Below are 23,660 nucleotides of genomic sequence, written 5' to 3'. Positions count from 1 at the left end.
CCGTGCAGCCACACAGCAGTGAGGCTCCCGAAGTGGGAGGATGCAAGTCTAATCTGCTTCACTTGTGGCCTGTAGAGCTCTCCTGGCCGCAGTACTTCTACGCCTCCGCAGTCCGCACAGTGACTTGAGAGAATCAGCAAGCTTGAAGTATCTCCCATGCTGCCTGATGACTTGCCGGGGTGTCCGCTTTCACCGTGCTCGCCTAGACTCTACTCATTCTTCAAACCCCTAACCCAGGTGGAGCCGGGGCCTTCGGAAACTACAATTCCCGTGAAACACTGCGACAACGCAAGCGTGTCAGCTCGTGCTTCTATACCTTGTTCCATTGGCTGGCCGATTGGACCTGTACTTCTGATTGGCTCATGGCCCGAGGCGACAGATTCCGGAAAGGGGAAGAGCAGCCAATATGGCGGCGGAGCGCGGCGCGGGGCAGCAACAGTCGCAGGAGATGATGGAGGGTGAGCGGCCCCTGTGGGCGACCGGGGAGCGGCGAGCTGGGGGCTGGGCGGGCAGGGCTTCTTGCCGGATCGGAATTCGGCCACAGCCAGGAAGCTCTGACAGCTGCCAACATGGCTGGACGGTGCCAGAGAGGCTCGGAGCCCGGGAGCCCCGGCCCGAGGGCGGCAGCGGCTAGAAGGACCAGACCCCGGGGAACAACGTGGCGCGAGCCCGCCCAGGGGGATTGGCGAGGAAGCCGTGGCTATAGGAACCTAGTCTTAAAGCTCCGAGGTTGACAGGCGAGGGGGCAGGGAACCGTCCTCCGTCAGCGTACTGGGAAACTGAGGCTTCAGTCGTGGAGACCTTTAAAGTCCACAGTTTGTTCACGCGGCTTAGATGGAAAAGAGTCTGCTCTGGAAGCGAATGGGTTGTGGCAAAGAGATGAGTAGAAAGGAGCTCCGGAGATTGAGTTTACAAGGCGTTGTCTTATTTTCTAGGCATTCAGTCTAGACTATATTCAGCTCTCTTCATTTTTTTCACTGTGTTGGATTATGTCATCATATACATATGTAAATATATATGTTACACATGTGCATGCTTTTGTATACAGTTGTGTAGATACATGGTCATTACATGCATGCATATATGTGTGTTTGTGTATACACACAGACTTGTACCTATGTATATGGACCTAGCCTACCAATTGTAGCATTAGGTGAATCTTAAATGCCTTTGGAAGACTCCACTACTACGGTGAGGATTTCTCACTTCTGGAAGATAACTCACTTTTCCGGGAGGAGTGCTGGGGAAAAACAAGGACAGGGATGTGTAAGAAAAGACCAGTAAGTTTGAGAGCAGTGATGCTGCCCTGAGATGGGCCCTGAAAACTCACTAGATGTCACTCAGACTGGGGTCGGATGGGGAGGGCCAGTGTCATTTCAGAGAAAGGAAGCCCAGTCAAAAGCAAAGGAGTATGAAAAAGTGACCTAAATTAACAGTCATGCAATGAGGAGTTGAGAAGAGCCCAAAAGAAAAGCTCTTAGAGAGACTTGAAAGAGTCATGTTAGAGGTTTTTGTTTTTAATCTTTGAATCTTAATCGAAGAAATGCTTCTTCCTGTCCCCCTCTCCCCGCCCCCCCAGTACACCTCTCCCCTCCTTCCTCAGTAAAGGGCAAATACAAAAGCCAAGCCTTTACTGTCTTCCACTCCCACACATGCCATTACCAGCTGACACTTGGGTTTCTGCGGCTCTATGTCTTTTTGGAGATTTTTTTTTTGTGTGTGGGGTTTTATTTGTTTTGGTTTTGGCTTGGTTTGGTTTGGGTTTGTTGATGTTTGTGCTTTGTTGTTTAAGACAGGCTCTCACCATTCCCTGGCCTGTGTAAATCAGGCGCATGTTTTGCCACCTTCTCTATCACTGGTAATACCTTAACTCAAACCTTCCTCCTCTTGATAGATTTCATTGCCTTTTGCTAGCCTATTATACCCAGAGCCCCACAGTCACATTCTTGCACGCTGTCGCAAGCTCTAGAACCTCTTGTCTGTCCTGAGAATAGAGGCACAGGGTGTGCCTACTGTCCCTTTTATCCTCTGGCTCCTCCTGGGTGAAGTACAGAGACTGTAACATAGAACCTAGTTTCCCTAACCCTAGATCACAGACTGTCCAGTACCTCTTGGTAACTCATACATTCTCCTACATGTCATACTCATGAGCTGCTTGCTCTTGTGCCCTTTCTCATTTGGTCCTGATGGGGAGAGAGGTACTCTACTAACTCTCTTCTACAGAGATAAATGCCAAAGCCACGTTTCACTGTTGGTTTGTTCATAACTCAAAATCTGTTTATTTACTCCAAAAAACGTGTTGTTATTACCTCTGTCCTGTGGTTATTTAACACCAGCAGTTTACCTGGGATTTTTGAGATGTTCTCGTTTTCATTCACTCTGACCACAGTCTGATCTTAGCTAGTCTTGATTTCTTTTGGAATTTGGGCCTGAAAATTGAACCAGTTTTCTTGGCCAAACGGATAGTGAGACATCACTGAAGGTATGTGGCAGAAGGGTCACAGTGAGACATGAGAGCCACCTGGAAGGTACTTCAGTATCTGGTGCCGTTAGTGTTCCCAATAGTAGATGATCCAGATTTCAGAACACTTGTCAACTCTTTACAGTCTCTTAGAGGGGAAGGATGGCATGTTAGTCGTCTCCGTGTGGACTCCCAGTTCCTAGCTCTGTGTCTTAAGTACTGATGGATGTAGAAGTCATTCAGATGTTCGTAAACTGAATTCAAGTCTCACAACTGTTGTTAACTCTTCTGTGTTTTTCAAACTGTCACATGAAATAGATGCGAATTGTCACTGATGTGTGTGGGTTCAGTTGACAGGCGGGTTGAATCTGAAGAATCAGGTGATGAGGAAGGGAAGAAGCATGGCGGTGGCATTGTGGCAGACCTCAGCCAGCAGAGCCTGAAGGATGGAGTAGAACGGGGCGCAGAAGATCCGGAAGGTACTGGGTTTAGTTAACCTTGAACTCACCCAGTGGGGCAAGTGTGCTGTTGAAGACTGCTGTTTCTTTGCACATGATGTCTCCTCACGGCAGAAGTTGTGTTCCTCAAAGGACCTCCATAGATTGGGCAAGTGGGTGTGCTGGCAGCCTGCTCTCTGGGGTGCTGCTCAGCAAATGACTGAAGAGATAGTTCCACTACTGATGATATTGGCACTAGTGTGTCACCTAGAACAGACCAGAAAATGACTTTTTAACCCTTGCCTCAGAAAGCAAAATTTGAAGAAATTGTGGTGGAGTAGTCCTCTGCTTCTTCTGCATCCTGCCACAGTGACAAGGAATCATTTCTGGTCCAACCTCAACCTTGCTTCTTTGAGACAGGGTCTCACTTTATAGCCCTGGTTAGTCTTGAAACCATTATACAGACCAGGCAGGCCTCAAACTCAGAGATCTGCCTGCCTCTGCCTCCTGAAGGATGGGATTAAGGGTGTGTGCCACCATGCCCACATCCACCTCAACATTTATACAGACCTGAGAATCCCCATGTCACAAGCACAGATGTTAGGATAGTCATTCCATTTGGAGCTGAACAGCTTCCTGTGGTGGTTTTATACCATCCTTAGTAATGGCCGTGCTTATGTGTTTACTTAGAAAATCAGTTTCCATGGAAAAGAATAAAGAAGACATATGAATACAGAAAATTGTACTAGCTAAATTGTTAGGTTCATGGAGAGATGCAAATTTCTAAGTATTATGCATCTTAAAATATAGTATTTAATTTAAAAATGAATGTTTAGTTTTACATGCTTAAAAAGAAAACAATTAGCATTGCTTATGGTCTCTTAACAACAGGCTTGAGAGGAAACTCTGCCTCTTACATTTTCCAGATCTGTATGGATTTATCAGGTATTCATAATTATGCATTACCTTTATAAAAATAAATTTGAAAAAACATAGCTACTTTTAAAAATAGCATTATGCACTGTGTGCCAGCAAAGATGATTGGTAACTATGGTAACCAAATTTTAAGGCAAAAAAAGATTACCACAAAAGTACCTACCACAGTTAGTTTAGAACTTCAGAGCTGATGTCTGAGATGACGTGGGTGGATACAGCAAACGGGCTTTGTCACCATTTGACAGTCATGGAAGGGCTGAGATCTGTGCTGCTGAAATATTAGGCAGTGCTGGAAAACTTGGAAGTTAGAAGAATATGGTTCTGGGCTTTGTTTCCTGGCTAGCAATGTTATTGTGATGGGACAGTCATTGTAAGAGGACTCTAATGTGTGATAAGTGAGAAGAGTAAAAGCCCCATGCCGGCCAGAGAACCCAACTGCAAGGCAGGCCAATTGGGCTAGAGCCCAGCTTACTTAAAGTCCACACTCCTAGCTCCAGGTGACTAGAACATGTAGTAATTCTCTGGGAACATGAATTCCTAGTCCTTAGAGAAACTGGGCCTGCTCATACTTAATTTTACCTAAGTCTCAGCAAAATGAATTTAAATATGTCAGTCATCACCTTCCTGTATTTCTTAGCCTTGTGTGTGTATATGTGCACCAGTTAACATTTGTGAAGTGTATGTATGTTCGGGTATGTATGTGAGTGAGTATTTATGGGTGTAGGTGGCAGAAGACAGTCTCGAGCGTGTTGTTCCCTAGGCACTGTTTATCTTGGCTCTTACTGGCCTGGAAATTACCATTTAGGCTGAACTGACTGCAGCCAGCCAACATATTCCTCTTCTCAGGTGCTGGGATTGCAGGTACACCACTATGCTCAGTGTTTTCTGTAGATTCCAGAGCTCAAACTCAGGTCCTGTGCTTGTACAAACACTTCACTAATTAAGCTGTCGCCCTACCCTCCTACCCCAACACCAGGTTGGTTGGTTGGTTGGTTGATTTTTTGGGGTTGTTTTGTTTTGTTTTGTTTTGTTTGAGACAGGGTTTCTCTGTAGCCCTGGCTGTCCTGGAACTCACTCTGTAGACCAGGCTGGCCTCGAACACAGAAATCCGCCTGCCCCTGTCTCCTAAGTGCTGGGATTCAAGGCGTGTGCCACCACTGCCCACAGTTTGTTTGTTTTTTAATGTTAGGTCTTAAGCACTGTACAGCTGAGTTATGTCTCCAACACCATAGTCTAAAAAACACACCTGTAATACATTCAGAAGTTCCAATTGGTAACCTTGTTCTGAGTTAAGCTGGTATTTCGACAGGAAACTTTGGGCTGTGGACCACATATTCTGAGGAGCCTAGGATAGCCCCAGTTCCATCTTCTGGCCCAGTGCTACTGCCAATTGTGCCTACGTTTAGTCTTACAGTATCTAACTTGGACAGCAGTGACCTGACTACCTTGCCTTCATTGTAATGCTTCTCCTTCAAAACTTTGAGCTTGTGGACAGTGAGCTACTGCTGTCTTTTGAGACTAAGGGGACTCTTGTATTATCTTCTTGGTTTTATCTAGTTCCTTTTATTTAACACCAGATTGATTGGTATCCTATAAATTATGGGTAAACTATAGAAAACAACGTATTTTAACTGGGTACTGTTGATTCTTGCAGAAGAGACATCATGGAAAGTCAGTGAAGTGAATTCAGCCTTGTAGGGCAGGTTTTCCTTTGTTAGGCTGGTCTCCTGCTGCATGTTCCTCTCTGAGACCTGCAATAAAGCAGCAAGCTGATCATGATCAGCACATGGTCTGCTAATATTTGGAGGAGCCAGATATGGGCTGATGTGTAAGGTGTGTGATGTGTCGGGGTGTGTGATGTGTCGGGGTGTGTGATGTGTCGGGGTGTGCGATGTGTCGGGGTGTGCGATGTGTCGGGGTGTGTGATGTGTCGGGGTGTGTGATGTGTCGGGGTGTGTGATGTGTCAGGGTGTATAATCTGGCTCCGCTGCAGATGCAAGCGCTTGTTCGCCCTAAGGAAAGGAACACAGGAGAAAGGGGGGATAGGGAAAAAAATAGTAATAAGTGCTAAGAAGTTCAAGGAAATAGAGGAAAGGAGGAAAAAGAGGAAGGGAGAGGGAGGATCAAGAGAGAGTGTGCACACCTGTGTTCTGGGACAGAACGAAAAGTTTAGACTCAAACTAAAAAAAAACAAAAACAAAAAACAAAAGCAGCTTGTTTCTTTCCTACACAAAGTTGAGCACTGATTGCTCTTCCAGGGGTACGGAGTTCAATTCCCAACAATCACATAGTGGCTCACAACCTTCTGAAATGGGATCTGATGCCCTCTTCTGGTGTGTCTGAAGACAGCTACTGTGTACTCATATACATAAAACAAAATTTTTTTTAAAGGAACTTAAGAAAAATATATAAAGCCATGAAGCTACATATCTGTCATCCCAGCATCTGGGAATCTGAAACAGAAGGATTAAAAACTCAAGGCCATGGGCTGGAGAGATAGCTTGATTTTTAAGAGCACTGGCCACTCTTCCAGAGGATGGGGGGTTCAATTCCCAGCACCTATGTCAGCTTACAACCATCTTGTAACTCTAATTTCAGGGAAGCTAACACACTCTTCTGGCCTCTACTGGCCTTACAAGTGGTGGGCAGGGACACATGTAGACAAAACATAAAATAAATATGCACATAAAATAAATATTAAAAAAGTCAAAGACCTGAGCTATGCAATAAGACCCTGTCTAAAAGGGGGAAGAGCAGAAATCCAGTCAAAATAGATAGCTTTATTTGAATACCAATTGGTGCAAACTAAGGAAAGAAATTATAAGACTACTGGGAAAAGTGGGTAACACTTTGATAGTGGTGGGGGAAGTGCTGTATTCTCAATGTGTTAGGGGGAATGTATGTTAGGGGACATGTATTTGCATTTAGTTCTTTCAACATTATAATCAGGTTCTGATGAAATGAAAGTGAGGGGCTTGTCATATGAGGCTCTTCACTGCGGCAGGAAGCAGTTTATATCTGGCTCTCAGTGGATAGTCTCATGAAATCCAAATGGGCTTCTCTGCTGGAATTAGCTCACCCGGCTTCCCGTTGAGAAGTGTGCTTAAATTATTCACTAACGCACTTTGATCCTGGCTGTTGAGCTCTACTTCATTTTGCTTCCCTCTCTGTCAGAGAAGCATCTGTAGATGCTGGGCTACTTTCCAAATCAATAAAAGGCACATCCGAGAACATGTAATATACCCAGCATGATCTGATTCAAGCGGCCTGATTTATTGCCACAAACAAAAGAGAAAGAATACTTGGGTGGATAGGCTGCTGGTAGCACACACTCCAGGGATTCCAAGAAGGCAACAGCCGTGATGGAGACGTGTTTCCCAGCAGTGACTAGGCTTGACCAAGCTCACCAAGACTCAGGCAGCTGCCCTCCTCCTCTTTCCCTCCAGGAACATCAAGCTGCATTGGGATTTCTGGGAGGTTCAGAGGCACACATGGACATTTGGAGACTTTGCTGTCACCCTTCTCATCTCCAGTGTCCCAGCATTTGAATCAGCCCAACTTCTCCTTCCCTAGGGCAGAGTGGCAGCTCTACTAAAACCTGTGGCCACTGACTCATAGAAACAGTTGTTCTTTCTCTTTGTTTCTTTTTAGAGGAACATGAGCTGGCAGTAGATATGGAAACCATCAGCCTGGACCGAGATGCAGAGGTAATGCTGCCTGCCTGGCTTAGTCTCAGGGGCCATGGTTACAGAGGACCCTAATCATCAGTTAGCCATCTTTTGTAAGGGTGACAAATTAGTAATTAGAGAGATCACCTAAGCCTCCCTTAATTGTGTTGGTTTCCTGTATTTTTACTATTTTTAGTACCAGCAGTTGAAATCTACTTCTGCTTAACCAGTAAGAACTGTATGGCAGATAAAATGCTTTTGACTCATAAGTTACATGAGTGCAGTAATCGTGTTGATGGCAGGATCCTCACAAACCCTAGTTTTGGGGAAAATGTGTGTGTGTGTCCCCAGTTCTAGGGGATTGAATTGAGACCCTTACACTAGGTCTATTTTATATAAGACTAACACACTAAGTCACAACTTAACCAAAGAGTGTGTGCCTGTCAACTTACGTTGTGTCATTGTCACCTGCCAGTCCCAAGTGGATCTGCTTAGTGTCCATCCTCTCCCTTGCCTCCCCACATGGCACTCTCCTGTGTAGCTCCTGGCCAGGTCTCCAGGAACTCTGACGGATCTGAGAAAAATCCTTCTATGTTTCAGGATGTTGATCTGAATCACTACCGAATTGGAAAGATTGAAGGCTTTGAGGTGCTAAAGAAAGTGAAGGTGAGAGGGCTCGATCTGCCCTTGCATACGAGGTGACTTGGTGACGTTACCTGAGTTGGGGAATATGCAGTCCTTGTTCCCATCCCATGGGTGGTACTGACCTATATCCTCTTATCTCTATTCTGAGTGGGAGAGGTGTTTTCCTATATTTGGAGAGCTCAAGTCTGTCTGGGCTCTCAGACTGCCTCAGTGAGCACTTGCACAGTCTCCTGTCTGTAGCTCACTGCAGGTTTAAGTTTGCTTCTCAAAATGGAGCCCAGTTAAGGTTCCTTCTACTTCCAGGACTTGGCCTACACTCCAACCCTATTCACTGTCTCCCCACACAGGTGTGCTCAGCATGGGGTCAGCCTGGCTTCCCTTTGGGCCTGTACCTGTCCTCAAGTAGAGGAGGGTAATTCCAGCTTCCCACTCTCACTCACCTGCCTCCTGAAGGCCAGCATAAACCAGCCCCTGGAGGGTAGCCCTGTGTTCTCCTGAGCCAATGCCAATTCCCTTCCTACCCTCCAGTCACTCTGCCTTCGTCAAAACCTAATTAAATGCATTGAGAACCTGGAGGAACTACAGAGTCTTCGAGAACTGGATCTCTATGATAATCAGATCAAGAAGATTGAGAATCTTGAGGCACTGACAGAATTGGAGTGAGTAAGGGAACCCAAAGGAGGTGGGACACGTTGGGTGGCCAGGTTCCGAAGAACCATCCCACTGCCTGCCTGTAGTCCTGAAGGGCTTCCTCTCTACCAGTCCTGTCCTGTGCTCGGGCTCCTAAGAGGGAGCAACAGCTTCACACGTGCTGTAAGCATTGAAGGCTCCAGCTAAGCTTCTGGCTAGGTTCCATGCAATAATAATGATGTCAGAGTCAGGGAAAGAGGAGCTTTAATCCATAATCCCTTTTTTAAACAAAAGTGTCAGCAACGTTTCTGACTCAAGGAGTCAGCTTTACCTAGCGTAGTCTTATTGCATTTCACTCCTTTGTTTGCTGTTGGGTTTTGCTTTGTTGAGCCCAGGTGGAGCTGAATTCTCTGTAGCTGATGATAATCTTGAATCTTGAACCTCAAGCCTCGCCCCCTCCAGTACTGGCCTTACAGACATGAACTACCATGTCCAGCTGCTTTGTGATTTTTTTTTTTTTTTTTTTTTTAAGATTTATTTATTTTACGTATGTGAGTACGCTGTAGCTGTCTTCAGACACACTAGAAGAGGGCATTGGGTTCCATTACAGATGGTTATGATCCACCGTGTGGTTTCCGGGAATTGAACTCAGGACCTCTGGAAGGGCAGTTAGTGTTCTTAACCACTGAGCCATCTCTCCAGCCCTGCTTTGTGATTTTTATTGTTTCAGTTTTAGTCTTAACATTGCTCAGGGTAAACTAGTATATAGGGCATGGTACTAGGTTCTCTGTGGACACAGGCATAAATGAAACCTGGTTTCTGCTCTTAAGTAAGGCCCTAGGAGACAATGGTCATAGCCTGCAGGTTGCCTTCACTGCCCTCCAAGCTCTGGGCAACCTCATGGTCCCATAAGATGATAGCTCCAGTGTGAGCCAGTCAGTAAATGATGGGGTCATGGTCAGATCCCACCTCTTAGTGACTGAAGATCTAGGATCAGATACCAATTGGGATTCCAACTCCTATACAGACTATGTGCATTCAAGACATATTTTGCTTCTTTCTAGGGTTCTAGATGTTTCTTTTAATTTGCTGAGGAACATTGAAGGGATTGACAAACTGACACAGCTGAAAAAACTCTTCTTGGTCAACAATAAAATCAATAAAATCGAGAACATAAGCAACTTACATCAACTGCAAATGTTGGAGCTGGGGTCTAACCGGATTCGGGTAGGTACCGGCCACACTTTCTCTGGGGAACAGTTTTCTGGGCTTTATAGATCTTCACTGGTACACACAGGCTGTGTGCAGAGATCTTCACTGGTACACACAGGCTGTGTGCGGAGATCTTCACTGGTACACACAGGCTGTGTGCGGAGATCTTCACTGGTACACACAGGCTGTGTGCGGAGATCTTCACTGGTACACACAGGCTGTGTGCGGAGATCTTCACTGGTACACACAGGCTGTGTGCGGAGATCTTCACTGGTACACACAGGCTGTGTGCGGAGATCTTCACTGGTACACACAGGCTGTGTGCTGAGATCTTCACTGGTACACACAGGCTGTGTGCGGAGATCTTCACTGGTACACACAGGCTGTGTGCGGAGATCTTCACTGGTACACACAGGCTGTGTGCGGAGATCTTCACTGGTACACACAGGCTGTGTGCGGAGATCTTCACTGGTACACACAGGCTGTGTGCTGAGATCTTCACTGGTACACACAGGCTGTGTGCTGAGATCTTCACTGGTACACACAGGCTGTGTGCTGAGATCTTCACTGGTACACACAGGCTGTGTGCGGAGATCTTCACTGGTACACACAGGCTGTGTGCTGAGTTTTCCCCATGTTTGTGTTGTTTGGAGGAAGCAGGGAAATATTTGCTAAGGAAAAATGCTAGCTGGAAGCTATTATTAATAAGAACTGTGCTCAGACCAGCTGGTCTAGTCTGGGAGTTAGCTTTCATTGGTTCATCATTTATATCTTGGCCCTGTGCCAAGCCAGCCCCGGCTGTGCTCCATAACGTAAGCCAGCCAAGCTTTCCTTTTAACCTGTTCGTGTGGTTTTCCTCCATCTGCATCTGAGATATGTTTACCAAGGTGAGAAAGGTGGTCACTTACAGTGATCTGTCATGTGATAAGCAAGTATCTTACTGCTGAAATGCCCCAGAAAACAGGGCTAGCCCTTCATCCCCTAAACATAACCTTGAAACCATGAGTCAGAATGGAAATGAGAAGCCTGTTTGTTTGTTTGTTTGTTGAGACATTGTTTCTATGTATAGCCCTGGCTGTCCTGGAACTCACATTGACCAGGCTGCTGGCTTTGAACTCTCAGACATCCATCTTCCTCTGCCTCTTGCTGGGATAAAAGGCTAAAAGGCTTGGTCACCACTACCAGAGAAGCCGCCGCCGCCTTCTTCCTCTTCCTCTTCCTCTTCTTCTTCCTCTTCTTCTTCTTTTTTCTTTTTTTTTAAAGACAGGCTCTCACCTACCATGTAGCCCAGACTGGCCTGGATTAAAGGCATGTACCACCACACCCAGAACAGCAAAACCAGCTCTTTACCAGTTGACTAATAACTCTTGGGAAAAGTCCCTTATCTGACAGAGGACAAACCCAGAGGGTCGTATAGGTGCTGGTGTTGGAGGAGGACTTGGTCAGTCCTCATTGTGACATCCTGGTGTCATTGTTACATGCCTGTCCTCATCCTCCTTGGTTAGTGGCTGAGGCCAGTATTTACAGGTGTGTGTCTACCCACCCCATGTTTGGAGCAATACTATACCATACACTGTGGCCTGCCCTTGGGGGTCTTCAAAAGCCTTAAGGGTACAGAGCTAGGGCTAAGAGACACGACTGCAGCAGGGAAGAGGAGTACATCGTCCCAATGGCTGTGTAGAGCAAAGTGCTACCCAGGCTGGAGAAACCAGCCAGCTTCCCAGTTTTCAAATAATCCCAGAGCTCTTTGAAAGCATGAGAGTTGGCCAGGTAATGGTAGCACATGCCTTGAGAGGCAGAGCCATGTGAATCTCTTAGTTTGAGGCCAGCCTGGTCTACAGAGCAAGTTCCAGGACTCCCAGGGCTATACAGAGAAACCCTGTCACAAAAACAAAGAAATAACAGAAATGAAGTGTTGGGGGTTGGGAATAAAGCCAGTCTTCATCCTCCATCATTTCTTCCTTTTCCATTCTCTATGTCCAAGAGGGTTCATTGAAAAATCTGCAGAGTCCAGACATCGCAGAGAAAGTCTAGATTGCCTTGTCGTGTGTTCTAGGCACCTTACTTGGTGTGGGTTTTGAGCCCACAGCAAACATTTAACTTGATGTTCCATCTGTTTGACAGGCAATTGAAAATATCGACACGTTAACCAACCTGGAGAGTTTGTTTCTGGGGAAAAACAAAATTACAAAACTTCAGAACCTGGATGCACTTACTAACCTGACAGTCCTCAGTATGCAGGTACTGATCTCACCAGCTCCAGCTTCTCATTCTCACAGGGCCACCCGCCATCCCCAACCTGATTTTATTCCCTTGGTATGTTCATGATCTGTACTGTTTACAGTCAGTAGAGTCCACAGGCTATATAAACACAAACCCTATGAACTAAAAATCCCTTTTTTTACATAATTTAATTTTACTTTTAAGAATTTTATATTGAGAACTGGAAAGATGGCTCAGTGGTTAAGAGCTGTTCTCCCAGAGGGTTCAGGTTTGAGTCCCAGCACCTGCATGGCTGTTCACAACTGTCTGTAACTCCAGTCCCAGGGAATCTGACACCTTCTCTGTCCTCCATAGGCACCAGTCATTGTATGTGATGGTACACAGACAGATGTATATTCAGGCAAAACACACACACATAAGATAAAATTTAATTTAAAAGCAATTTTTCACCCCTGGGGCTGGAGAGGTGGTTCAGAAGTAAAGAGCACTGGCTGCTCTCCCAGATAATCCAGGTTCAGTTCCCAGCTTTCACATGGCAACTCACAAGTATCTGTAACTATAGTCCCAGGGAACCCTACACTGTCTTCTGGCCTCTGAGGGCATCAGGCAAGCATGTGATGCACAGGCATACTTGAAGGCAAACGTTTATGCACATAAAATAGGGATAAAGGAATCTCACTCCTTCCTCTGTTGGTAATTGAGTAATACGTGGATTATAGGGCATCTTCAGAAGGGAGATCTTACCCCAGTCCTCAAGTGTCAAAGTGCAGACCCTGTGGAAACTATTCAGCTGTTCAGCACTAACATGGATAGATTCAGATTCATGGTTTTTTGTTTGGTTGGTTTTTGGTTCTTTCGTTTGGTTGGTTGGTTGGTTGGTTTGGTTTTGGTTTGTTTTGTTTAAGACTGGGTCTCACTATGTAGCTCTGGCTGTCCTGTAACTCACTGTAAATCAGACTGGGTCTCCAACTCACAAGAGATCTCAGCCTCTAGCGGATCCCAGCGATGGGATTAAAGGCATGTGCCACCATCTGTGCCTGGTTCATGTTGAAATCTTTGTTGTTAGTTTTTAAGGTTTTGTTTTTGTTGGGGGTGGGGAAGTGGCGGTGGCAGCAAATTAGTAGAGTCAAGCTTTGAAGGGGTGAAGGGAGATAGGACTGGGTGTGCCTGGGATGCCTAGTTTAGAAGGACCCACTAACAGCCAGTCACGACACAGGAAACCTCTCAGACTCTGAGTAAAACAGATGCCTTGCAAACTGCTTTGGAAGAGGCGTTCTTGAACTGGAATTGAGTTGTAAGATATTGTAAAAGAAATAAAATTGATTTGTTTCTAAAACAACAATGTTGGGAGAGGTGACCCGGGGAGTAAAGGTGCTGGATAGGAGCCAAGCCTGATGACCTGAGGTCAGTGCCCCAGGTCCCACAGAGTGAATAGAGAGATGGACTTCCTGCAAGATAGGCATGGCTCAGCAGCTGAGAGCACTGGCTGCTCGCTCTCTCTCTCTCTCTCTCGCTCTCTCTCTCTCTCGCTCTCTCTCTCTCTCTCTCTCTCTCTCTCTCTCTCTCTCTCGGAGGACCTGGGCCTCTGCACCCACATGACAGCTCCAACACCTTCTCTTCTGGCCTCAGCACCAGGCAGGCATGTGGTGCACAGATGTACACACAGACAGAACACCCATACACAAAGGATAAAAGACAATGTTTTCATTATATTTTTGAAATTTTAAAATTGTTCAATTCAGTGGTCCAGTGAGATGGCAGAGCAGGTAAAGACTCCTGCCTGCCACCAGAACTGACCACCTGAGGTCAGCCCCCAGTGCCCACGTGACGGGAGGAGCAAACTGACTCCTACTAGTGGTCCCCTGATCTCATGTACATGCTCACCATGGCATGGGTGTGGGCACATACACACATTGGATGCAAAAATATTTTTTAATTACTTCAAGTAAATCTTCAGATATATCTTTTTTAAAAAGTGAGATTTTTCATTCATATTAAAAAACCCTGAACTTCTTTGTGTGGATGTCAACCAGTACAACATACCCAAATGTTAACTTTCTCCTCTCTTTCCCTCTCAAGAACAGTTTGCGATGTTTATTTTACTGTTTTTATTTTGTATGTGGATGTTTCGCCTGCATATGGTACAGTCTAGCTGGTGGTCTTGGGTCCCCAGGACTGGAGCTGCAGGTGATTGTGAGCAGCCATAGAGATTCTGGGAGTGGAGCCCAGGTCCTCCGGATGGATATCCAGTGCTCTTAACCACTGGACTATCCCCCCATCCCACGCCCAACACATTTTAAATTAAATACCTGTTCTTAGGATTCTTCGGGATAAATAGGAAATGTCATTTCTAAAGCCATGTGTTTCTACCCTTCTGTGTAGCTGACAGCTTTCTTTTTCTTCTTCTTTTACTCTTTTTATGTATATGCTATGAATATGTGTGTATGCGTGCACACTGTGCATGCATGTGGAGGCCCCAGATTGAAGTGATGCTTGATCACTCTTCACCGTATTCATAGAGTAGGTCTCCTGGTCAGACCAAAGCTAACTGATACGGCTTGTTTTTCTGGCCAGCTTGCTGTGGGGAGCTCCAGTCTCTGGCCTTCCAAGTTTGGAATTACAGGCAAGCCACCACACTCACCTGGCATTTTTCTGAGTTCTGGGAGTCCAAATTCAGGTTCTCAAGCTTGAGTGGCAAATCTGGTCTGCCCCAAGATTGACACTTCTTAACTGTTTTCACAGAGCAATCGGCTAACGAAGATCGAAGGTCTGCAGAGCTTGGTGAACCTTCGTGAACTGTACCTCAGCCACAATGGCATTGAGGTTATCGAGGGCCTGGAGAACAACGTAAGCCAGTTGTCTATCTGAGGGAAATAAAGGGAGGTGGAGAGGAAGGGACTGGTGTTGGTATTCACTGCCTCCCAAGCCTGGCCTAAAGTGGACACAATGCCTACAGAATGTGAGCTAAGGGCCCACTGTCCCAGTGAGTCAAAGGGCCAACATGTCAAATAATATGTCTGCCTGTGGGTTTTCAACACAGGTGTCACAGACACTCTCCTAGGGCAGGTCACTGCACATCTGCCAAGTACTCTAGGCTTTTGGGTGATTTGAAAAGTCCTTACCTGCTCCCTGTATCACACAGATAGCTAACATAAGTATCATCAGCTATGTCCTTCCTGTTTATCCTGGCCACTGAGCTTCCTGCCCTGCCTCGGCCTCCACTCCCAGCCTGTGAAGGCTGTAGAGTGAGCTCAGCTCTGCTGCTTAGAAGGAAGACTGTGGCTCTTGCTTCCCTGCCTGTCTCCTGGAATCTAAAGTGAAGGACAATTCCTTCTCTTCTTCCTCCTCCTCTACTTCTTCTTTCTCTTCCTTCTCTCCTCCTCTTCTTCCTCTCTTCCTCTTCTTCCTCCTCTCCTCTTCCTCCTCCTCCCACTGCCTTTCACTAGCCTGCTCCACTCCTCCCACCCTCCTCCAGCTTCCCTTCAGGAAGAGCCTCATACTTAAAATTGCCTTTGGCCTCACCTGTTTTTCCTCCAAGTATGATTCAAGACAAATAAAATACTTTTTCTTGTTCAATTTTACTGGGGTTGTTTTTTGGTTTTGGTGGGGGGAGTTGTCTGGTTGGTTGGGTAGTGTTGTTGTCATCGTTGTTGTTGTTGTGTTGTTGTTCAAGGGAACATTTTTATATATTTGGTTGGTTGGTCAGGTTGGTTGGTTGGTTCTGATTAATTGTCCCCGAGTGGAATAGGATTGGGTCAGGCTCTTGTTCTTGGAAGCATCACCCTTCAGAGCCCATCACAGGTTCATTTGTGCCCCAGTCCAGGGCTGGGTTATGTCAGTGACATCATTCTGGAGGAAAACCAGTGTTTGGAGTTTTAGCATCACATATACAAGAATTTTCATAAAAGCTAAAATCTGTCGATGTGATAATTTGGTAACCTTCCTTTAAAGATTTATCCAGTATGTGAAACTAGGTGTGGTAGCACATACCTATAATTACAGCACTTGCATTGTGAAAACAGAAGAAATCAGAAGTTCAGGGCCTCTCCCATGCATAAAACATGTCACAGGGACCAAGTAATTTATGAAGGTGGCACTCTAATATCTATGTATGGACTCAGTGCTGCTGGTGTTTGTGCCTCTGTGCTTGTGTGACACTTATGCAGGATGTGAAGGCAGTGAGGATGTCACTGTGGAAACTTCAGGGACTAGGAAACTGCAAATGGGACAGGTTTTAATCAATAGCTACTGGCTATGTTTGAATTTCTATTAAAACTTAGAAAGATTTGGAATAAATATACCAGGAATGTAGTAGAAAACAGGGCCCGGCCATGAGTCTGAAGTGCTGGGAGGCCTTGAGGGCAGAAGGGGAAGGACTGTTATCAGGCTCTCAGACACTGCAAGATTCCCATGGAGTCTAGGGGAAAAAAAAATCCCAGTTTGTTAAAATGTAGTGGCAAGAAGTATAAGCTATGGCAGACTTAATCTTAACCATGAAATTGTTCCTCTGTTGAATCTTCTTTTTTTTTTAGTTTTTCGAGACAGGGTTTCTCTGTGTAGTCCTGGCTGTCCTGGAACTCACTCTGTAGACCAGGCTGGCCTTGAACTCAGAAATCCACCTGCCTCTGCCTCCCGAGTGCTGGGATTAAAGGCGTGGGCCACCACCGCCCGGCCCTCTGTTGAATCTTAAAACTATAAACTTTAAAACAGTTACCCAAGCTGAAATGATGTATACATCTGACATGCACTTTTAGAGCACATCATAAAACCCAATATTGTGAGCTAGGTGGTAGTGGCGCACGCCTTTTTTTTTTTTTTTTTTTTTAATAATGTATATGAGTACACTGTAGCTGTGCGGATCCCATTACAGGTTGTGAGCCACCATGTGGTTGCTGGGAATTGAACTCAGGACCTCTGGAAGAGCAGTTAGCATTCTTAACCGCTGAGCCATCTCTCCAGCCCCCATGGCGCACACCTTTAATCCCAGTGCTCAAAAGACAGAGGCAGGCAGATTTCTGAGTTTGAGACTAGCCTGATCCACAGAGCTAGTTCCAGGACAGTCGGGGCTACACAGAAAAACCCTGTTGAGAAAGAGAGGGAGAGGGAGAGAGGTATCCACAGATACCGTTCCTCCATTGCTAAGGTTACACTTGCCCTTGCTGCAATCATTCCTTCTAAGTCTCAGCAGTTTTCAACATGGCCTTTCTTCATTACCTTCCTGGCATTAACCCAGGTAGCTTTGTCCAAGAAAGGAAGGTTTGTTATTCCCACCTCCACTGTGTGCCTGGTGTATCTATCCTCACTGAAGAGAGGAACTCCACTGTAGAGTAATCTGGCACTGTATATTTCCTCATAATAAACATTACAAACATACTGCAATGATAGTCCTTCATTCCTTCAAAGTTCAGAGTCACTGCTCTTCCCAGACCACAAGAAAAGGAGCAGGGGTCTCACTGGGGTCCCCTGTGGTTATGAGGCCTTCAGACTGACAGAAATCACAGAGACACTGAAAGCCTCATGAGCTTTTGAGCAGAAACACTGAAATCAGGTCCAGCTGAGGAAACCTCAGGAAGTGAGTAGGTGGCATCAACCTGAGATCATCAAAGCCAACCCAAGGCACAGAAGGTGGCTTGCCTGCAGTCTTAAGCTCAGCTCCACACTATTGCATGTGCTTGCATGCTGCTAGGGAACTCTTAATAATACAGAAAATATTTTCTTATTTTAGAACAAACTCACCATGTTGGATATTGCATCAAATAGAATAAAAAAGATTGAGAATATCAGCCATCTGTCAGAACTGCAAGAATTCTGGGTAAGTTTTAATCTTAGTAGAATTGGTATCCATCTCTTCGGCTCAGTGAGTCCCATTGAGCAAAACATGGGAATGAATGCAAGCCTGTCAGTCCCGGAAGCCTTGATCCTCAGTGAACTGTGCATGTGTTCTGAGGGTCAGACTCAAGTGTTAGCGAGTGTTTTACCCATTGAACTATTTTACCATCTCCACCTTCATTTTTTTTTGAGTACAGTAGTGTGTGTGTGTGTGTGTGTGTGTGTACAAATGTATATGTGTGTATACACATATATACAAATGTATATGTGTGTATACACATATATATACGTGTGTGTGTGTGTGTGTGTGTGTGTGTGTGTGTTCTTTTTCATTTGAGTAAGATCTTCCTATATAGTCCTGACCATTCTGGAACTCTCTGTGTAGACCAAGCTGTTATCACAGAGATCCATCTGCCTTCACCTCCCAAATGCTGGGATTAATGGTATATGTCACCATGTACAGCTAAGCTTTTTAAATCTGTAAATTTTATAGTTTTTGTGAAATACAAAAAAAAAAAAAAATTTTTTTTTCCTCTAAACTTTTTCTAGTCCCTCCCAACTCTTAGTTTCTTGTAAAACTACAAGTCTACATGTGCTAGTTCTTTGGTAAGCAGAACATAGCACGCCCGTTACTCATCTCACCTCCTGTCCTCAGGTTCTGCTCTAGCTGAGGCTTAGTTTACATGATTTCTATTGCTCTATCTTCAAGATCTTGTTCTTTCTTCTACAATATCCAGTCTGGCCGGGCAGTGGTGGCGCACGCCTTTAATCCCAGCACTTGGGGGGCAGAGGCAGGTGGATTTCTGAGTTCGAGGCCAGCCTAGTCTACCGAGTGAGTTCCAGGACAGCCAAGGCTATACAGAGAAACCCTGTCTAAAAAAAAAAAGAAACAAACAAACAAAAACCAAATACCCAGTCTGCTGTTAAGCTCATTAATTAACTACTTGTGTTTTTAAAGACTTATGTATTTATTTGTGTTTATATATTTTTATAGTAATATATATATGTATGGAGACCTGTGCTTTTGTGTGGCACAGAAGCAAGATGAGAGTATCTGTGCCCTCCTCTGTCATTTTCTGTCTATTTGAGGCAGAGTTTCTACCTGAACCTGAGTCTGGCATTTTCTCACTCAGCTAGACTGGAAGCTAACAAGCCCCAGTGATCCCCTTGTCTCTTCTTCCTATAGAGCCGGGGTTACAGAACACCCAAGATACCTGGCTTATTATATAGGACATGGACTCCATTCTTATGCAGCAAGCACTTTTTGTGTGTGTGTCAGAGTTTAGAAGAGCGCAGTCTATCATGGCAGCAGGAACATGCAGATAGACTCTGGACCCTTCACATCTGGGAAGGCTAGGAAGCAGAGAGAGGGTCTGATGGTACTGCTTTTCACGTTTTTATTCAGTCCACAATTCCAGTCCAAGGGATAATGCTACCCACATTCAGGGTAGGGTCTTCCTTCCTTTGGAAATCCCCTCAGACATTGCCAGAGATATATCTCCTAAGTGATTCTAAATCCAGTCCCACTGACAGTGAAGTTGGCCATCATGCCTATGCAGTGAATTTATGTTATAGTTATATTTTCAGCTCCTTGAGACTGTATTGTTAAGATTTTTTAGTTCTGTGTATGTCTCCCTGTCTAAGTATGAATTATACACACATGAGCACCTGTGCTCCTGGAGGCAGGAAGACAGTATTGGATTCCTGAAGCTGAAGTTATAGGGGATGTGAGCCACCTGATTATGTCGGCTAGGACCCATGCTCAGACCCTCTACAAGAATGGCACTTGCTTTTAACCTCTGAGTCACCTCTCTAGACTATATTGTTCTGTTTCTCATAGATTTGATTTCTCATTAGATTTTTTTTGTCATTCCTTCTTTGTATGGCTCGTAACTTCTTGTGTGTTGAATATTATGAAACTAAACAGTTGCATGTCTGCAGGCTACTTGACACACTCCACAGTTACAATGTGGACCTAGGAGGGATGGCATAGGCCCCTCAAGGGTCCATTCCTGTCCCTTCCCCTTGCCATACTGGCAAAGTAGACATTATGCTGACTAAAATCTAGGGCAAGGAAGGAGAACCTGGTGTGTCAGTCTTCTTGCTGCTGACACCTGCTCTGACAGCAGACATCACCTGCTTGTGTCACCAGCAAATGAGTGGATCAGTTGCTTCTCTTCTCTGCATGTGCCTATGCTGGCCTCCCCGCACTGGGTCTCTCAAGAGTGCTGCTCTGAAGAATTGAGCAGGTACCAGCCTTGGTTCTCCTATCACCCTACATCCTTCCTGGTTGTCTTCGCTTCTTCCTCTTCTACTCTGCACCTCAGGATTGAATCTCAGCATTAAGACTTCATTTTCCTCTTTCCCTGGCAGCTCTATTCAGTCTCACGGATTTAAATGTCACCACTCTGCTCTTGACAGCCAAGTTTCTCTTTCTAGCTCAAGGTTTTTTCTACATCCAGCTGTCTACTCATGTGTTGAGCCGTCACCCAAATAGGACAAGTCCAAGTCTGAAATCATGGGTTGTCCCCACAGTCCCTCCACTTGGCTCAACCTCAGTGGACAGTGACTATCCTTCTAGATCCTCAGACCAGAAGTCTTGGCATCCTCCTCTACCTCGCCTTTCCTGTGTACCAGATCCACTTAGATGTGTGCTGCAACATCTAAATACTTGCCTCTGCCTTCAAAGTACATCCCAAACTCATGTTCTTCCCACTTTCACTGCTGCCACCTGTCCCAAACCATCAGCATCGTCCCCTGTTCAGATGGCCTTCTCACTTGGAGCCTATACTTACCATGCAGATAGGATCCTCATGCTTGATTTGGCTGCACATATACTAAATTTTGAACAATACAGAGATTGGCATGGCCCCTGTGCAAGGATGACACACAAATTTATGAAAGATTCTATATTTTTATTGTATATGAGTTAATAAGTAGATAGAAACTAGGGGAAAAAACATAGAGACGCTTCTAAAAGAAAACCTGTATTGGACTCCCATTCCATTTAGAAATAAAAGCCAGGTTTCCCCATGATTCCCTTCTCAACGCCTCTCTCTGCTCTGTGGCCAATCTTCTCTCTACCCACAAACATCATCACTGCCAAATCCCAGAATTCTTCAGGACGTCACACAGGATAGGGCTTCATCAATCACCGGTACAGAAGCAACACTCCCAAGACCTATACTGACCAGGTGCTTCAAACCCAAAGGTATAAGCCTTGTCAGTGCCCTGTGGACAGTAGAGTCTCAAGGCAAGTGCCTGGGAAGCTCTTAAATGGAAAGTAATTTTGTGCCTTAAGATGCCTTCTCTACTGCATTCTCGGCCATGTCTAGCCTTCTGTTTAACATGCAGACATGTGTCACCTTAGCTTAGTTCTGGCCATGGTAGGTCCTCAGAGTAGAGAGGTCACTTTCCCAGGAGTGGTGCCCTGCTGCTTCCTGCAGCTGCTTGATGCAGGCCCTGCAACCTGGAGTATCTACAGACATGACTTATGACTCTATGTGGGCAGAATGAGGCTGCAGACAGAGTCCCAAAGTTTGAAGCTAGACTGGCTGCTCTGTTTGGACTGTTGACATGGCAGTTTGCCCTGACAGTTAGCTTCTGTCTTTAGACCCCTAAGTGCAGTAGACTACATCCAGCCTAAAAAGGCATGAGTGTCAAAGTGCATACCCCTGAACAGCTACAGTTAGAGCATCATGTTGGTGCTAAGTCAGCCGTGCTACCTGCATCACAGACAGTAGCACACTCAATTAGTCATGATTTTTTTCTGTTCCATAGAATAAGCCTTTGGTTAAATATTTGCTAGAACACCACAGGCCCACACACACCTAGGTGGGTGTTTTGCTAAAGGAGCCCTTTCCAAGCCTCTGCCTCAGCACTTAGACTAGAAAATGGGTTTGCACAGTTTTACCTGGTGCTGTAGGTTCTTACCCAAGGTAACTTTGTCTCAAAAATCAATCCCAACATGAAGCCACATGTATCTGTTGGGCAATGTGAAGGTCAATCAGCTCAGTCTTGTTGATAGCACATTTGAGAAGGGAGAGCACTCTCCTGCCAGGCTCACCCTTTACAGGTGGGTTAGCAGAGATGAAACTGAATCCTACAGCTTAGGCCCCAGCCAGTGTTCCTCATCTGGTGCTGACAGTGTTGGTCAACTATGGGTAGCCTTTGCATACAGGAGCTAGCTAACAGTGAAAACATCCTCAGAAACATACCATAGAGATGATCTAAGAATCATACTTGGAGTAGAGCAACCTCCAGTTAGCTATATTACAGTCAGCAAGGCCTCAGCCTTGGCAACAGTTGGTGAGATCAGGTATGTAGGAAAAGTAGCCAAAGAAGCCTCAAGCTCCAGACCTGCTCGAGGGCTGAGACATGTGCAGCCAGCATTGCTTCAGCTCTTCTCTGATGAACTTAGTTGCAGCAGTGGGACTCCAGTTAGTGTGGGAGCAGGAATTGTTTTTCACAGTGCTGCTAAAAGACAGCCAGGAAGTGCCAAGTGCTGACGGAAGGATATGTGAGGGATTGGAATGAGAAAGACTATAGGGTTACAGTGACCCCTATCTCATATCTGGGGATCCTGAGACATGGGGACCAGAGCTGATCACTGATGGCTTTTTCCACATGTGTTCCCTCAGATGAATGACAATCTCCTGGAGAGTTGGAGTGACCTTGATGAGCTGAAGGGTGCCAGGAATCTGGAGACCGTGTACCTGGAGCGCAACCCCCTGCAGAAGGATCCACAGTACCGGCGGAAGGTCATGCTGGCCCTACCCTCTGTGCGGCAGATCGACGCCACATACGTCAGGTTCTGAGCCCTCCTTGCTCCTCACCTGGTCCCTCTCCTCAAAAGAACTTCCCAGCCACGGTTTTTAATCTACCTATTGCTCCTGAAGTCGTCACTATACCAACAGTCACAACCCAATGGCAATAATAAGGCACTGGTGGTGCCTGGCCTGTGACGCTACACACCACTTGGAGATGCCAACACTATTAAACCTTGCCACGCGGTCTTCCTGGTGAATTGGTGACAGTTATTGTAGCCATGGAGAGAATGCAGGACATGTTGCAGTCATTTGCTCTTCCTGTCTGTCTGTGTCCTTAGCTTGGTATGCATCTGGCTGCCCCCGCAGACCTTCAAGTCGGTTTAAGTAGTCATGACTCACAACCGTACACTGGATAGTCTCTCAGACCAATTTTGGAAAGAAAAAAAAATTTTCTTTGCCAATTTTGAAAAGAAAAGATAATATTTAAATTTTTTTGAGTAAAAGATGGTCTAGTGTCTGCTTGGTAAAAGCTGAGATACAGCTCTTAGCCACTGGGCACCAGGCATGTGGCTCCTGTTCCCACCCACTGGGCACTGGGCATGTGGCTCCTGCTCCAACCCACGATCCTTTGGCCTGACTTAGATGAAGTTTCTATGAGCAAACTCCTAGGGTGTAAGTCTGATGCTGCAAGAGCATTGTCCTCCCTCTGCACCTAGACTTCCTCTTTCACACAATAAGGACTAACTATGGTCACCAAAGATCCCTGAGCTTCCAGGGTTCTAGTTCTACACTGTCCCAGATGGGGCCACTAACTGCCACATGTAGCAGTCGCTGTTCATAAGTAATCCAT

The 23,660-nt window shown here is 45.7% G+C and overlaps 1 protein-coding gene and 1 non-coding gene across 2 annotated transcripts; both read left to right on the top strand.

Moving 5' to 3' along the window:
- The first annotated feature begins 312 nt into the window (after positions 1-312).
- On the top strand, positions 313-23,056 carry Ppp1r7 (protein phosphatase 1 regulatory subunit 7). Its single transcript, XM_034521554.2, has 10 exons — positions 313-458; positions 2,812-2,940; positions 7,486-7,541; positions 8,103-8,168; positions 8,676-8,806; positions 9,842-10,004; positions 12,114-12,230; positions 14,955-15,059; positions 17,938-18,024; positions 22,682-23,056. Exons 1-10 carry the CDS (start codon positions 407-409, stop codon positions 22,856-22,858), a joined length of 1,083 nt encoding a protein of 360 aa, XP_034377445.1. The 5' UTR covers positions 313-406; the 3' UTR covers positions 22,859-23,056.
- Positions 20,855-20,958, top strand: LOC117722805 (U6 spliceosomal RNA). The gene has a single exon (XR_004608575.1). It is a non-coding gene; the product is annotated as a U6 spliceosomal RNA (small nuclear RNA).
- Positions 23,057-23,660: the final 604 nt, after the last annotated feature.

The sequence above is a fragment of the Arvicanthis niloticus genome, chromosome 17 (assembly GCF_011762505.2).
Source record: "Arvicanthis niloticus isolate mArvNil1 chromosome 17, mArvNil1.pat.X, whole genome shotgun sequence".
In the NCBI taxonomy this organism is placed as follows: Eukaryota; Metazoa; Chordata; class Mammalia; order Rodentia; family Muridae; genus Arvicanthis; species Arvicanthis niloticus.
The sequence above is the reverse complement of the archived record's forward strand: the minus strand, read 5'-3'. Positions and strand labels throughout refer to the sequence as shown.